General features: G+C 51.0%; 2 protein-coding genes across 3 annotated transcripts; one reads left to right on the top strand and one right to left on the bottom strand.

The window, feature by feature from the left end:
* The first annotated feature begins 313 nt into the window (after positions 1-313).
* On the top strand, positions 314-10,581 carry LOC120457133 (DENN domain-containing protein Crag). 2 transcript variants are annotated; one of them, XM_039644372.2, is made up of 14 exons: positions 314-863; positions 1,770-2,086; positions 2,509-3,055; positions 3,113-3,263; positions 3,328-3,599; positions 3,663-3,876; positions 3,954-4,274; positions 4,371-5,806; positions 5,874-6,176; positions 6,517-6,597; positions 7,549-7,978; positions 8,046-8,507; positions 8,572-8,756; positions 8,823-10,581. In XM_039644372.2, the coding sequence occupies exons 2-14, from the start codon at positions 1,786-1,788 to the stop codon at positions 9,139-9,141; spliced, it is 5,022 nt and encodes a 1,673-aa protein (XP_039500306.1). In that variant the 5' UTR covers positions 314-863; positions 1,770-1,785; the 3' UTR covers positions 9,142-10,581. The 2 variants fall into 2 exon arrangements, with proteins under 2 accessions (XP_039500306.1, XP_039500308.1); XM_039644374.2 differs by lacking the exon at positions 6,517-6,597.
* An 88-nt stretch (positions 10,582-10,669) lies between these two features.
* On the bottom strand, positions 10,670-14,890 carry LOC120457134 (chromatin assembly factor 1 subunit A). The gene is made up of 3 exons (XM_039644376.2): positions 12,485-14,890; positions 12,245-12,414; positions 10,670-12,175 (listed from the first exon to the last, which is right to left on the bottom strand). Exons 1-3 carry the CDS (start codon positions 14,754-14,756, stop codon positions 11,027-11,029), a joined length of 3,591 nt encoding a protein of 1,196 aa, XP_039500310.1. The 5' UTR covers positions 14,757-14,890; the 3' UTR covers positions 10,670-11,026.
* Between the last annotated feature and the right edge of the window lie 219 nt (positions 14,891-15,109).

The raw sequence follows: 15,109 nt of genomic DNA, 5'->3' as shown, positions 1-15,109 counted from the left end.
ATAAGTCTATCGAAAGCAGCGGGCATCCACTGGTATCGTCATCGATTTAATATGGATAGCTTAGGCATTATATATTTGAAGAAGAAAAGAAAATACAACATTTACATTGCTAAATCTCTTCTACGCATAACTTAATACGCATTCATTTAAGTGGGTTCTGTAAAGAAACCATTCAAATTGATTGTCTATGAAATAGTAAAGTATTCAAGTAAGAAGAAATTCAAGCTGGCGGGTAAAGCTTGCAATTGGCGATGACATATCTTCAAAGTAATCGTCAGTTAGGTATCGATAGACTGAAAGCTAGTATCATCTGGCAACGCTGAAAAGGCCAGAAGCAAAGGCCAAATAGTTATTAATAATAGTAAATCCGATAATAATAGTCGCGTGTTTCGTATTGCATGTTAATTATATAGTTCGACCAGTAGCGCATACAGGCGATTGGCACATTTCGCCAGTCACACCGAGCCGCGCACACGGCTGGCAGGCCAGTTAAACGAACATTATTCCTTACTTTTCTGCCCACTGCACTCCACACGTATCTGCGTAGCTTTTAAAGTGGCTAAATTCGTGGATTTCAACAAACTTTGCGCGGCTTAGTCAAAGTTAGTGGTCCAGTTAAGCAGTCCAATAGGAAAACTGCGAAAATGATGTAAAGGAAAACTATCAAGTAGTCCAACCGTGTGTGCGTGAGTGTGTGTGTGTGTGTGTGCGGTGTGTGTTGGTGTGTGGAAATTAACGTAGTGTGAAGAAGAAAAGCGAAAGAAAAGCGACAATTGCAGTCCAAGGCGAACAGCAAAAGCAACTGAAGGTTGCCCACGCCCCCTCCGTCCCCGCCCCCCTGGAGGACAACTAACGGGAGCGCAGTAAGTTCACCAGCCATCCCCCCTTCCCCTCGTCCATGCCCTACGTCTTGCACTCACACCTGCCAATTGGACTCCTGTAAACAAAAACAACGCATCAGCTATCAACACAAACAAAACGCGTTGGCGTTATTGTGCTGTAAAACGGAAGCGGAGGAAGTTGAATCATCAAGCGGAACTTGTTTCCCCCCAGCTCCATTTGTTCTTTTTGTTGTTGTTGCTGTTGTTGCTGTTATTGGTGTTGTTGTGTTGCGCGAAGCATAAAACTTAGTGTCCAGCATACAAAGTCCAATCAGAGTGGCAGCTAATACATGCAATTCCAATCGGACGCTGCCTTTATCGGGATATGTAAACAAAAGCATTTTGCGCCCGCGGCCAGAGATACAGTGAAGCCTGCGCTCGGGGTCACCAACCAGTGCTCCAGTGGGTCACCCACAGCATATACATACATGATATCTTGCGGTTCTTCTTTGTGGGTAATGCGATCGGATATGATGAAATAGTCGTCGATGCAAGATATCAGTTCAGCTCTTTAACCATTCGTTTTTTATGAGATAAACATGCGTTCGTAGAAACCGAAAAGCAAATATGTTTCTCCACATGAAATATTAAAAACATGTAAATTTATATATGTATGTCCGTTGCAATAAATAAGGAAATCACACGATTTCTTGTGCCGCTTATCTGAGTCTTTCCCTCGGAAGAACGAAAGAAGACCCATTGACTTTGCCCTTAGCTGATGATAACTAAACATAATATTAATTAATATGGGCTCGGGAGCCCATATCAACTGGCAGATACCAACTGGTATCCCCTGTCGACCTTATCTTATCTGGCCAGCTAGTCCCGCCATGCCCAGAACTTAACCACTCAAACGGGGTCTTTAGCTGTTCTTGTTGTCTCTTGCAGAGGTAACGGCGCCGCCATGGAGGAGAAGCGCATCGCCGATTACTTTGTGGTGGCCGGAATGCCGGAGCATCCGCAGCTGCTGCAGGAGAACATCTTCAATGACTCGGGCAGATTGAGGGCGGCCACCACCATCGAACCGATCACGGACATCGGCGTCTATTTCCCGCTGTTGGGCGAAGAGGTACCCGAGGGATACGAGATCCTCACGCACACGCCCACGGGTCTGCAGGCGAACCTCAACCACGGATCGGTCCGCACCACCGACTGCTACATCTACTTCCGGCGCGGCAAGGATCGCCCGCCTCTGGTGGACATAGGTGGGTGTGCATTTCCATCAGGAGTTCATGCCCTTATGGCTTTGCAATTGAAAGATTGCTTATCCCAGTTCTATATCCAAATACTTTTGTTGATCTAGGTACTTACTTCCGTTTGGTTCTTTTATTTTGAGAACTCCAAGTTTTTTAAAGTAGATTTCAGCAATGAATGGAAGTCTTGGTTGGATTTCCTGATAACGAAAGTAAATTTAAATATTGTAATCTCGACACGACTCGTGATAAAGCCAACAAACTGTTGCAAATATCAACAAATATCAACATCGCTCACAGTCAAAACCTTAATTTTTGTAGGCTAAAAGAGAATGAATTCAAAAGTAAAAAATGTAATGCAATAGATGATTAAATGCCATTTGCAGGAAGGCCAATAAACTCGACGTTTGTATTAATCGTTGCCTCTTTTGCAGGAGTCCTGTACGATGGCCACGAGCGGATCATGTCGGATGCGGAAATCGTGGCGGAGACGCCCGGCGGCAGGGTGGCCAATGTGAACAACTCGTCCGCAAAGACGTTCCTCACGTACCGACGAGCGCGGGCGGACATGCCCTGCAACGAGCTGGTGGTCACCGAACTGTGCGTCATCGTTCAGAGTAAGGGTGAGCGGGCTCCACACGCCTTCTGCCTGATCTACAAGACCCTGAACAAGGGCTATGTGGGCAGCGACGTCTACCTGTGCTACAAGAAGTCCATGTACCGGCCCAAGCACATCAGCTACAAGCCGGAGATCCTGCTGCGCTACCCCACCGTCGATCACAACGACTTCCCGCTGAATCTGTGTCCGAGCGTGCCGCTCTTCTGCCTGCCAATGGGCGCCTCCCTGGAGGCCTGGCCACATGTCAACGGCACGGAGAAGCGCAAACCCATCAGTCCGGTGTTCAGCACCTTTGTGCTCACCGTAAACGATGGCACCTACAAGGTTTACGGTTCGGCGTTGACTTTCTACGAGGATTACGAGTGGGTTTGCAAATAAATATTATAAAGCGTACATGTACTAATGAACTACACTTGCAGTGAGTCGCAGTTGTCGGCTGAGCAGAAGGAGCTGCTCGGCTGGGACGAGGACTTCGGCGCCCAACACTCCCTGCACATGATCAAGGCCATATGTCTGCTGTCGCACCATCCCTTCGGCGACACCTTCGACAAATGGCTCAAGTACCTCCATGTGAGTGTAGACCTTCCTTAACTTTGATTTAATCTAATCCCGATCTGGTTTTTTTTCGTTGCAGCGGATGGTACTGTACGACGTTAATATACCCATTCCCGTGGAGCGCTACATCACCCAGCTGTTGGACGAAGTACCGTTTCCGGCGCCCAGCATTCACCTGCAGCTGTCCAGCGAGTCCAACGATCGCATCCTGCTCACCCAGCCGGAGGATTCCCCGCTGCCGCGAAGTGGCGCCGGCTTTCACATGCTGCTCCAGAACCTGGGCACCGACAACTGTCTGCATGTGCTGCTGCTGGCCCTCACCGAACAGAAGATACTCATCCACTCACTCAGGTACGTGCATCACATTTACCAAAGGTCCTTACCGTATAATACATATCGATTTAATACCCGCAGACCTGCCACATTGACTGCTGTGGCCGAGGCCATTGTCTCCCTGCTGTTTCCGTTCAAGTGGCAGTGTCCGTACATCCCACTTTGTCCGCTGGGCTTGGCGGAGGTGCTCCATGCCCCATTGCCTTATCTCATTGGCGTGGACTCGCGCTTCTTCGACTTGTACGAGCCGCCCACGGATGTCACCTGCATCGATCTGGACACCAACAACATAAGCGTACGTTTTGGGGCTAGTTTTTGAACTGGAAATGGATGCCTAATGAATCAATATCGCATCTATTTCTGTACTTGCAGTTATGTGAGTCGCAGCGTCACTTGTCACCCAAGCTGCTTCCGAAACGGGCAGCCCGCCTGCTCCGCCAGACGCTCACCGAACTGGAGAACGCCAAGCCCATCAGCTATGATTCCACAAACAGTTTGGATCGCGACATTCGGAAACGGAAACGAGAGCTGGTGCTGGAGCAGCGCATCCAGGAGGCCTTTCTGCTTTTCATGGCCAGCATTCTGCGCGGCTACAGGGATTTTCTGGTGCCCATTTCCAAGGCACCCTCGGTGGGTGCCACCGATCCGAGTGCCCTCTTCCAGCTGAAGGCCTTCTTGCGATCGCGGGATAAGGTAAGAAAGCTGTCTATCATTATTTGGTTGGGCAGTCGTATCTGAATCACATTTAATGGTACTAACAACAAACCACTTTGATCTCACCCCAAACAGTCGCACCAGAAGTTCTTTGAGCTGATGATGAAGACCCAGATGTTCATCCGCTTCATTGAGGAGCGCTCCTTTGTCTCCGACGGCGATCATGGCCTGAGTTTCTTTGACGAGTGTGCGGAGAAGGTGGGCAACTACGACGAGACGCCCGCCCAGCTGCATTTGGTGGACTGGGACACGGGACAGAACAGCGAGCGCACCAAGTACATCTTTCCGCCGGACAGCGTAACTCCGGCGGGATCTCAGCCTGGCGGCGGCGGCGGAGGAGGAGGTGGAGTGGCCTACAATTACGAGAATTTCACGCTGCAGCCGGAACTGTTGCAGAGCACAAAGAAGACGGCTTTATCGAAATTTCTGCAGTTGCAACTGAACGCTTCCCTTTCGCCAGGATCACCCATTGCGCGGCGAACCAAACACGAGATTAAGCTGTCCCAGAAGATGGCCAGCCGTTGCCTGCAGCATCCGGAGGCGTGGTCCAAGTACCTATTGGCCACCTGCTACTCTCTCTACTTCCTCATCCTGCCATCCATGGTTTTGGACACACGGCACGCCGGCAAGGAGCCGGAGATACTGCGCGCCGCCTACGATGTCCTGGTGCGAGCCAGTCGCCTGAAGATCACCTGCGACGAGTTCTGCTACAGGATCATGATGCAGCTGTGCGGTATTCACAATCTGCCGGTGCTGGCCGTCCGCCTGCACTACCTGATGAAGCGCTCTGGCGTGCAGGCCAATGCGCTGACCTATGGCTTCTACAACCGCTGCGTCCTCGAGTCGCAGTGGCCCCAGGACAGCACCACGATCAGCCAGATCCGCTGGAACCGCATCAAAAACGTGGTGCTGGGAGCGGCGCAGTTTCGTAAGGCGGGCAAGCAAAGGGCCGCCTCCAAGGTAAACAAATCGCTGAGCGCATCCCAGGACCAGAACCTCAGCACCCTGGAAACGGTGGACGGACAGTCGCGCACCAGTTTGGCTTCCTCCTCCGGCGATGGCGGCGGCCATGGACTGCTCGATTTTGCCGCCTTCGATCGGCTCAGGAACAAGTTGGGCAGCATTGTGCGACAGACGGTGACGGGAGGCAACAACGAGACCATGGAGGATGCGGTCAACAGCACTGGGCTGCACATACCCGGCGAACTGAGCGCTCCGAACACGCCGACCTATGGCGGTGACACTGAAATCCTGGCCAAGGCACTGCAGCAGCAGCAGCCACGCAAGCAGATCATGAGCATTGGCGGCGGCGATGACGATGATGAGGACGAGGACGACGATGAATACACGGCCGGTTCGCCGAGCACGCCGCAAAAGCAACTGGAAGCCGGTGCCGATGACCTGGAATACGCCGCTGGCGGAGATTACGAGGCGGACGAGGAGGACGACGATGAGGTCGACGAGCATGTGGCCGCACAGCGGGCACGTCAGCGGGTGCAGAGTCCAACCAAGTGAGTTTTGCGAATACCTAAGCTTATCGAAATCGAACTAACACTTTCTGCGTTCACTATTCGTCAGAATCTCGCCACGCACGCCCGTGACCCAGAACGATCCACTGGGTGCTCTCAACGAGGAGGAGTCCGTCGCCAGTGCCACGCCCACGCAGCAAGTGCAGCAGGAGCAGCAGCACTCACAGTCGCAGATCGACAGCAGCATATACAGCGACAAGCCGATCCTGTTCCGCGGCCAGAGAAGCGCCACCTTCGACGAGTCGACGCAGATCGGGAAGAGTATGCACCGCTCGGAAACGATGCCGGTGGCCAGCAGCGGTGTGACCAACAGTCTGGCCAACATCGGATCCTCGCTGAAGTTCACGTTCGGGTAACTCCGGCATTCCACAGCCTTTCCCCCTCCGATTCCCCATTTTTCATCTGAACACACTATTCCACAAGCATTCCACACCGTCCACCCACCAAATCAAGCGGATTATTTATCCCTTATTTTATAACTTGTAATCCCAACTACTTGGCTTTTCCCCTTTTCCCAACATGCGTTGTTCAAAACTTAATCATGCAATTTTACATTCAATTCAATTCAATTGAAGGGTCTGGAAAACTGGAGAAGCCATGTATATCTTCCTCTACCTCTCTCTAAATCGAACTCGTTTCTGTGCCACATTTCGTTTATGATTTATTTACATATATATATAATTATATCTTAGACGTTATTCACCCGCACGATTGTCCCTTAAGAAAGACTTGAAATTGCCCGCCAATATTATAGAAAATATATCGAGCATAAGGTAAGTGTAGACCTTTCCTAGAGAACTAGACAAACATACCCGAAAACTACACCCAAATTGTGTGTTGTGCTGCTTTCCACGCTACTCACCTGGCATTCAATTTGTTGAAGGATTGTCGTTCTTAAAATGGTTCTTGGGTCGCTGTTAAGATAATCACACTGATTTGTACCTTGTGTTTGAATGTAAATCGTAAATGTAAGGCATATGTTTCAGTTTGCAGGGTGTTCTATGACTTATCCTCTTCATTTCTGATTACTCTTGTACCAATATATTAATTTGCAGTATTAACTATCAAAATCTATTCATATCTACTATTAGTTTGCAATGCACAAGTGGACAGCGGCAATCAACACACAGCGGCACAACAAAAACACACACAACAGAGTCTTAACCTCTTGTTTTCGTTTTGCGTTCCACATAAGTTCCACAGAGTTTCGCCTTTGGTTTTGGTTACGGTTACGGTTATGGTTACGGTTACGGTTTAAAGTCCCCTTTAAAAACTTCGTTGGTGGCGGGCAATTCAAGGTTTGACTAAAGCCACGCATAGCATCCACACTAACTTGAGTTAGTCGAACAAACTAACTAACTAACTAACTAACTAACGGCCATCCACAAGCACCGCACCACCATAATATATAGCAGCTGATTTCCCCGATCGCAGATATATATCTTTTGAATTTAAAACTTTATGATAGATAGTTCCTTATTACTTGTCATTGATTGAAGTTTTGAAGCAGGAGTTTATGGCTTTAAAAGTAATAACCAGTTTGCCAGTTTATTGTCAGTTTGTAGACCAGATTTGAATAGCAACCAGTTGTGTTGCCAAGATAATAACAGAGAAATCAGCTGCTAATGGCTTTACCTCATTCTCGTTTCGTTGTACATAGTAATAATTGATAATTATTCAAGCCCCTTGTTTCCCAATTAATTCCCGACATTTGTACCATCCAGTCCCAGCTTGACGGGCAAGAAGTCGAACGAGCTGATCCAGGGCAGCCTGAGCAGCATCAAGTCGGCGGCCAATTCGCTGACCAAGAAGTTCGACGAGATCAAGGGCGTGATATCGGCCAATTCCACGCCGACGAAGACGAACAATGGACACCATCCGCATGGCCTGCATCATGGTCATCACCATCCGCACCACCACCATCATCATTCGCAGCACGGCAATGCGGAGCAGGAGGAGCACGATGCCGCCGTCCACGAGGAGGGCAAGTTGCGTCGCGTCTCCAGCGACCTGGATCCTTGGGGCAGGCTCAGCGAGTCGCGCAAATCCAGCTACAACAACCTGGTGCCGCTCGGCGAGAACAGCTCCACTGGCGCCCTCCACATGCACGCCTTTCCCGCTGTGCCCGACAATCTCTACAGTCTCACCAGCGAGGTGAGCACCAGATAGCCTCCAATATGAATGTATGCAACCCCCCACTTATGCACTTTTGTATCCACAGAACGCCGCGGATCGGGACTGCGATGTGCTGATCCAGCTGACGACCTGCTCGCAGTGCCACAATTGCTCGGTGCTCGTCTACGACGAGGAGATCATGAGCGGCTGGACGGCGGAGGACTCCAATCTGAACACCACCTGCCACGCTTGCAACAAGCTGACGGTGCCCTTCCTCAGCGTACAGATCGAGCGGCAGGCGGAGGAGTCGGAGCAGACGGATCCGCTGCAGGAGGGCAAGGAGCAAACCGCCAACGGCACCAGCCACAAGTCCAACCTGACCGTGCCGTATCTAAATCCGCTGGTGCTGCGCAAGGAGCTGGAGAACATACTCACCCAGGAGGGCGACATTGCGCTGATCAAGCCCGAGTTCGTCGATGAGCACCCGATCATCTACTGGAACCTGCTCTGGCTGATGGAGCGCATCGAGAGCAAGACGCACCTGCCCGAGCTCTGTCTGCCCGTGCCGGTAAGTCATCATATATTACTCCTATAGATAAAGTAATCCATCTTTGATTTCCACAACTGCTTAGAGCGACAAGGAGCACATCGATCCGCTGAGCAAGCTGAAGACGGTGCACATCCAGTGCCTGTGGGACAACCTGAGTCTGCACACCGAGGCCAGTGGTCCACCCATGTACCTGCTGTACAGGGAGACCCAGCCGAAGAGTCCGCTCATCAAGGCGCTGCTCACCGACCAGGCGCAGCTCAACATGAAGTGAGTAGATCCCGCCCAGATAGTAGTTATTCCAATACCAATTACGTTATATTTGTGTCACCTCAGTGTCATTCAGCAAATCATTTCGGCCATCCGGTGCAATGACTTCGCCACTCCCCTCAAGCGCTTGGCCAACGAGCGGCACAAGCTGAAGAGCAACGGCGTGGAGCGATCGCACTCCTTCTACCGCGACATCCTCTTCCTGGCCCTGACCGCCATCGGGCGGGCCAACGTGGACCTGGCCACATTCCATCGCGAGTATGCGGCCGTCTTCGACAAGCTGACGGAGCGCGAGTGCAATATGTACTATCGCAACCAGGATCTGCCGCCGTCGGCATCGACCATCTTCTGCCGTGCTTACTTCCGCCCGCTCCTGCTGCCCTGACGCAGTGGCTCCCAGCTGGAGGGAGGAGCATTCCCAAGCGATGCCGAAGTGGACACATGATGGAGCAGCATAGAGCAGCATGGAGCAGCCGAAGCCTAAAAGACAAGACGACCAAATAACTCGATAACAAAATGGAAACGAAGGGAAAGTTTGACGACAACGAAACGCTTATCACACACCTTAGGCTGCGTCGATTTTATAGATGGGAAAAGTATGAACTAATTTTACTTAGATATCAGAGCTCTTATTTACGTTATGAAAAAGAAAAGGACGGTATTCTGGAACTATTCCTAGTAGGCTAAAGAAAAAAGAAATGTAATTGTTTTAAACGAAAAATACTTGATTCGAAGTGTTCTTAGGTTTTCAAACTAATCCCGTTTTGGGCAAACTTCTTTACAATTGTCCACAATTTACTTGTACACAAGCCAGGATATTTAATGAATTCATTTTTTTTCAACAAACTTTTCCGGGTGAAAGCCTCAACTTGACATGTGTTGATTGTTGATTGTGAAAACATGCAAATGATTTTGTAAATGACTTGATCTTAACATTTAAGTACTTAACGATTTTTCGCTGTTCAAACCTAATCAAAAATATACACACACACGAATGACTGGTTTCTGTGACAATATATACAAATGCGTTCAGGCAGTGCGTTTCATAGGTGTAATAGCAATGCAACTTTACGTTTACCTCTCCACACTAACATTTTGTACTTACGACCAACTCGCCTATTCTAACGACTGCCTTTTCTGCCTTTCGCTAAATTCCCCACAACAGTTCACCAACAACGAGGCCTTACACGGCCGAAACGCACTGCACTTACCCTACAAACACGAAAGGAAGTACTCCACTTTTGATTGCCCCTCGTCATATTTGCCTTATTATATATAATATAACGATACATATACATATACATAATATGTGTGTACATACAAAGCTATATGTGCGATCCTGTAAATCAGCATTGTGAGCGGAACCCCCAATCCTCTCCACCTGCGTCCTGCTCCATCCTCTCCAGCATCAGAAGAAGGTTATTTCAAAAATAACCTACATATAATAGCACTTTTTTATCTTGAGATTTCCTCAAAATGCTCGGCTCTTTTAGTTAGCATAGCGAACTTTTGGCGGGGGAAGGGTAAATGGGGGAAGGGTTAGGTAATATCGACAGCGGATAACAATTAAACAACGATTACAATAGCAATAATTAATGGATAATCGGATAATCGTATATAAATACAGATCCAATGGTACGACACACGTTCACGTCCACGTTTTTAAAGACAACACAACCACACACACAGAACACAAGCACTTCTACGATGCAGCCACAGTAATTTTTTTGTCGGGACTCTTAACTAAATGTATATTAAATAATTAATTTAATTAAACAAGTAACGAAAATGGCAAAAAGAATAAACAAACAAGTTTTAAAAATAATTTCCAGCGCTGTTTCTACTTCCACTGCAGACTGAACCCCAAATAACTAAACTATGTACTTATGAACCCAAAATAAAAGATCATCAGGTAGAGTGTATTATTGCATATATACTATATATGTATAGAACCATCGTGCAATGCTAGCAATTCAACGATTGAGATGGTGGATGCTGGGTGGGCAGGGCTGACCCTGATGGGAATGGGAATGGTGTTGGTGTTGGTGATGGGGAAATTGGGAGATGGGGTGGCTAGGCTGAGGAGGACATACAAGTCGAACGTACATCGGAACATTAACAATTAAATCAACTTACGACTGAATCTACCGACAAAAAAAATGTTTGCATATTTTAAATACTCGCTTAGCAGGAAGATCCACAACACCAGAGCAGATGCAGTGGTTGCGGTTGCGATAGCGGGTTATCTCCTTAAGGAGTCTAGCTTATTCCTAATCCGAGAGCATCACCACATCATCGACGACGGCGGGCGGCGGCTTCTCCTGCCTCTTCTCCTTGGGTTTGCTCGCGTCGCTCTGGCGTTGCAGGAACTGGCTGATCAGCTTGTTCTTGGCGGCCGTGGGAATCGGCTGATCCCTGGGCACGGACATGATCAGGGTGGCCCGCTTCTTGGCGCCTTGACCACCCGCCTGTGCCTGTGCACTGATGGGCGTTGTGGGTGCCGAGTTGGTAGCCGTGTTGGCAGCGGGCGATGCCGCGGCGGCTTCCGCATCCGCTGGCGGACTCTGCTCGTGCTGCAGTGCATCGGGTCCCTCGCTAACCTTGGGCGTCAGCGTGTAGTTCCACTGATTCTGCAGCTGGAGATCCGGCAGCTGGAACTTTTCCAGCATATCGCTGGCCACCACCCAGCAGAGACGCTTCTTCGGTTTCTTGCCCTTTTTGGCGCTGCTGGCACTGGTGGCTGCTGCCTCGGGTGTGCCCAGCTCCACGGTCTTCCAGCTGGCCAGCTCGTCGATTTTCTCGCGCAGCACAGCCTTCGAGGGCAGCATTGTTTGATTGGATTCGGCGGGCGCCTGGGTTTTCAGGTACTCTAAATACTCGTTGATCAGGAACATCTTCGAGTTGCGATTGCCGTGGGTAAGTCGCACCAGCTGCTGCATGTGGCGATCATCCAGCTGCAGCGGCACCGGCTGCTCTGGCGTCTGATCCTCGCGCTCCGGTTCGGTTGGTGGCTCCATGCTGAGTGGCTCCAACTGCCAGCAGGCGTACATGTCGATGGTGTGGGCGAAGATGGCCGGGAATAGCTCCGACTTGTTGCCATTCTCGTCCAGCCAAACAGGACCCAATAGGCGCGCCTTGATCTTCTTCGTCTGCTTCTTCATTTCCTGGGCGAACTCCTGCTGCAGCACCTGGAGTTTGGCCTTCTGCGCCTCGCGCGTGTGTCCATCTTCCATTCCGTCGCCGTCGTTTTGCAGCTCCTCGTCGCTGAGATGACCGTGCGGCACGTACCATTCGTTGTACTCCTCTTCGGATTCCTCCTCCGACTCGCGCTCCTTCTCGTCCTCGCTGGCGCTCAGCGACTCCCCCGGCTCCTCCTCCTCCCACTCGCAATCGGAGTCCACTTCGTAGTCGAAAAGCGCCTGCGATGTATTGATTGTGATTACTGATATTTCTGATCGGATATTTAAGCCAGAAGATGTGATTCATACCTTATCTTGGCCCAGTGGGCGACGAGCGGAGATGCTGCCGCTCTTCTTGCGCCAGGTGCCGTAGTACGGAGGCCGCCGGTTGTCGGCAAAGTGCAGATACTTGGCCCTCATTCGGGTCAGCTGCTTGGGCTGCTCCTCCTCGATGGGCAGTCCCGCAGAGGATAGGTAATCTGGGGAAATAGTGATGTAATTAGAACAGGTAAAGAACAGATGATGGTTTATTATCCTGGAGGCACCTACCTATCACTTGGACCTCGTCTTCATCCTCCTCATCCTTGGTGCGTCTCTGGAGCTTGGCATCGCGCTGCATCTTGAGTGGTTCGCGTCGACCGCTGCTCAACTCGCTGAGATACAGATGAGCCCGATTCGGCGGTTTCCGCCTGACGATGTCCTCCTCCTCCTCCTCCTCCTCGTCGTCGTCGTCATCATCCTCGTCCCGGTGCCGGAAAAGACCATCCAGCTGGGAGCGCTGCTGCTGACCGAGCGAGTTGCGCACAATGGGTGCCAGCAGCATGTCGTCCTTGATCTGAAATGGTCGAAAGGCCAGCGTTTGGCTGCTGGCCTTGGAGCTGTCGCAGCTGCTTTGTTCGTGCTCCAGGCAGGATGTGTTGTTGGAACCGCTGCCGCCCTTGGGCTGCTTGGGCACAAAGAACTTGGAGAAGGACTCGGCGGCGCGCTTCTTCTTTTGCTCGGCCTCCTCACGCTCCAGCTCCTTCTTGCGGCGCTCCTCGTCCTTCTTGCGCTGCACCTCCTCCTTGGCCTCGTTGCGCTTACGCTTCTCCTCGTTCTTGGAGTCCACCTCCGCCTGGCGCTTGCGCTCCTTCTCTTCCTTTTCGATCTTCTTCTGCTGCTCCTTCTGATCCTTTTCCAGCTTGCGCTGCTGTTCCTTTTCGTCGCGCTCCTGCTTCTTTTGCTGCTCGCGCTGCTCCTTCTCCTGCTGCTTAAGGCGACGCTCCTCCGCCAGCTTCTGCTCCTTCTCCTCGCGTGCCTTTTTCCTTCGCTCCAGCAGTCGTTGCTGTTTGGGCGTAAGACCCTTCGGTGCACCGGTTTCCTCCGGCAGACTCTTCCTGTGCAGGCGCGTCTCCTTTTGACCGGAGAGCCTGTCAGTGGCCGCCGTGTCCGTGTCCACGTCCATCTCGTGCTCGCTGCTGGAACTGTTGTCCTCGCTGGTCGAGAGGATCACCGAGATTTCCGCAGCCTCGGGAGATTCCTTGTCCGACTTAACTTGAGTAGTTGGCTCGTCCTTCTTGGGATCCTTCTTGGCCGTCTCCGATTTCTGGGAGTTTGATGCATCTTCTGGTTCAGAAGCCTTCTTCTTGGCTGCCACTTGTTGGCTTTTCACGGCAGCAAGCTCTTCTTTTTGATTATCTGCAGGTGCGTCTGCCTTCTCTTTCTCCGACTTTGTTGTGCTGCTTTCATTCTCTTCTTTCTTACTCTTTTCATCAGGTTTCGATTCCTCCTTCTTTGGCTTCCCCACGGTTTTTCTGGCGTCCTTCTTGGGAACTTCTTTTGGTGTGGCATCCTCTGGGATCGGCTGATCCTTCTTGCTGCCTTTGCCGGTGGTCTTGGCTTCTGGTTTATCCTTCTTACTGCTTTCCGCTTTCTTTCCCATAAAGATATCTATCGTGACCTGGTCGTTCTTCTTGTTTTTCTCTGCGGTCTTTGGCTCCTCCCTCTTCGACTCCCTGCCCGGCCTCTGGGACTCCGCCTGCTTCTTTGAGTCCTTTCCATTCTTCTCGCTGACCTCCTTCTCCTGTTTCTCGTTTTCAGGGCTGTTTTCTGGGGATTTCTCAAGCGGCGTTTGTACTTTCTGCCTCTTCTGGGGGTTCAGTTCTTCGGCGATGATCTCTATATCGTCGCTGGACTCGCTGTCCGCCTTGCCAACATCTGTGGCCGAGGTGTCCAACGATTCCCCAGATTTCTTCAGGGATTTTCTGCGCTTCGATCGTTTGTTGACCAGAGGCAGTTTGATTTGTATCGGCGCCGGTGAGCCTTTCTTGGCCTCCGGCTTCTTGGGCTTCGACTTGACCTCCGTGGACGCCTTGGCCTCTACCACATCATCCGGATCCGTCGTCTCCTTGTCGGCCTCATCGTCATCCAGTTCGATGACACCTTCCGGTGGCAAATCCGTGATCTTGACCTTCTTAGTGGCTATGGAACTGGCCAGATCCAGGTTCTCCTTGCTAGTCGAACGCCGCAGTTGCCCCGTGGAGCAGCCAGTGCCCTCCGATGGCGACTCATCGTCGTACGACAGCTTTCGCTTGCGGGGAGCGGGATCCTCGTCATCCAGGATAACAGTGACGTGCGCGGAGCCAGTGGTGGCGGGAGACGAGGAGGAGGAGGAGGTGGTGGCTGTGGATGCCGAACCACCGCCCGGAGTTAATAACTTGAAGGGCAGACGCGTCTGCACGAACTTCTTGCCACCGCTGGCCGTCTTTTCGGCTGATTTGGCCGGCACAGCCGCATCCTTCGTCCTGCCGCTGATGGGGGTCTTCACAATGCCGGCGGGCATACTGCTGTGCTCTCTGTCTGCCTGTGTGTCCTGCGTCTGTGGCTCCTGTTTCCCCAGCAAATCTTCGCTTGTTATTCGCTAAATAAAAAAAGGCGCTGAAAACACACTAGCGATGAGAGTTGTGGGCGCGGATTGCCGCCAATAGATTCGCTGTTGCGATCGATACATCGATTGCCGCCAATCGGCGCCATATGATGCGCACCAGTGCTGGCCAGCGATCGAGTGGTGGAAAACTCGGATAAGAGAGAGAGATCCTGCTTCTTGTATCTATCGCTTGTTTCGGTGGAGACTTTACTCTTGGTAGGAGACTTTCTTGCGGCAAAGTGGAGAATCAAATTATGGTGGGGATCTCT

This window comes from Drosophila santomea, chromosome X (genome assembly GCF_016746245.2).
Source record: "Drosophila santomea strain STO CAGO 1482 chromosome X, Prin_Dsan_1.1, whole genome shotgun sequence".
NCBI classification, from domain to species: domain Eukaryota; kingdom Metazoa; phylum Arthropoda; class Insecta; order Diptera; family Drosophilidae; genus Drosophila; species Drosophila santomea.
Note: the sequence above shows the minus strand (reverse complement) of the source record. Positions and strands in the feature narration are given on the sequence as shown.

Coding starts and splice junctions, on each gene's coding strand:
- LOC120457133 (XM_039644372.2), top strand. CDS start 1,786: ATGGAGGAGAAGCGCATCGCCGATTACTTTGTGGTGGCCGGAATGCCG. Junction 3,056..3,112: donor ACTTTCTACGAGGATTACGA/GTGGGTTTGCAA, acceptor CTACACTTGCAG/TGAGTCGCAGTTGTCGGCTG. Junction 3,600..3,662: donor ATACTCATCCACTCACTCAG/GTACGTGCATCA, acceptor TAATACCCGCAG/ACCTGCCACATTGACTGCTG.
- LOC120457134 (XM_039644376.2), bottom strand. CDS start 14,756: ATGCCCGCCGGCATTGTGAAGACCCCCATCAGCGGCAGGACGAAGGAT. Junction 12,415..12,484: donor AGACGAGGTCCAAGTGATAG/GTAGGTGCCTCC, acceptor CTATTTCCCCAG/ATTACCTATCCTCTGCGGGA. Junction 12,176..12,244: donor GCCCACTGGGCCAAGATAAG/GTATGAATCACA, acceptor AATACATCGCAG/GCGCTTTTCGACTACGAAGT.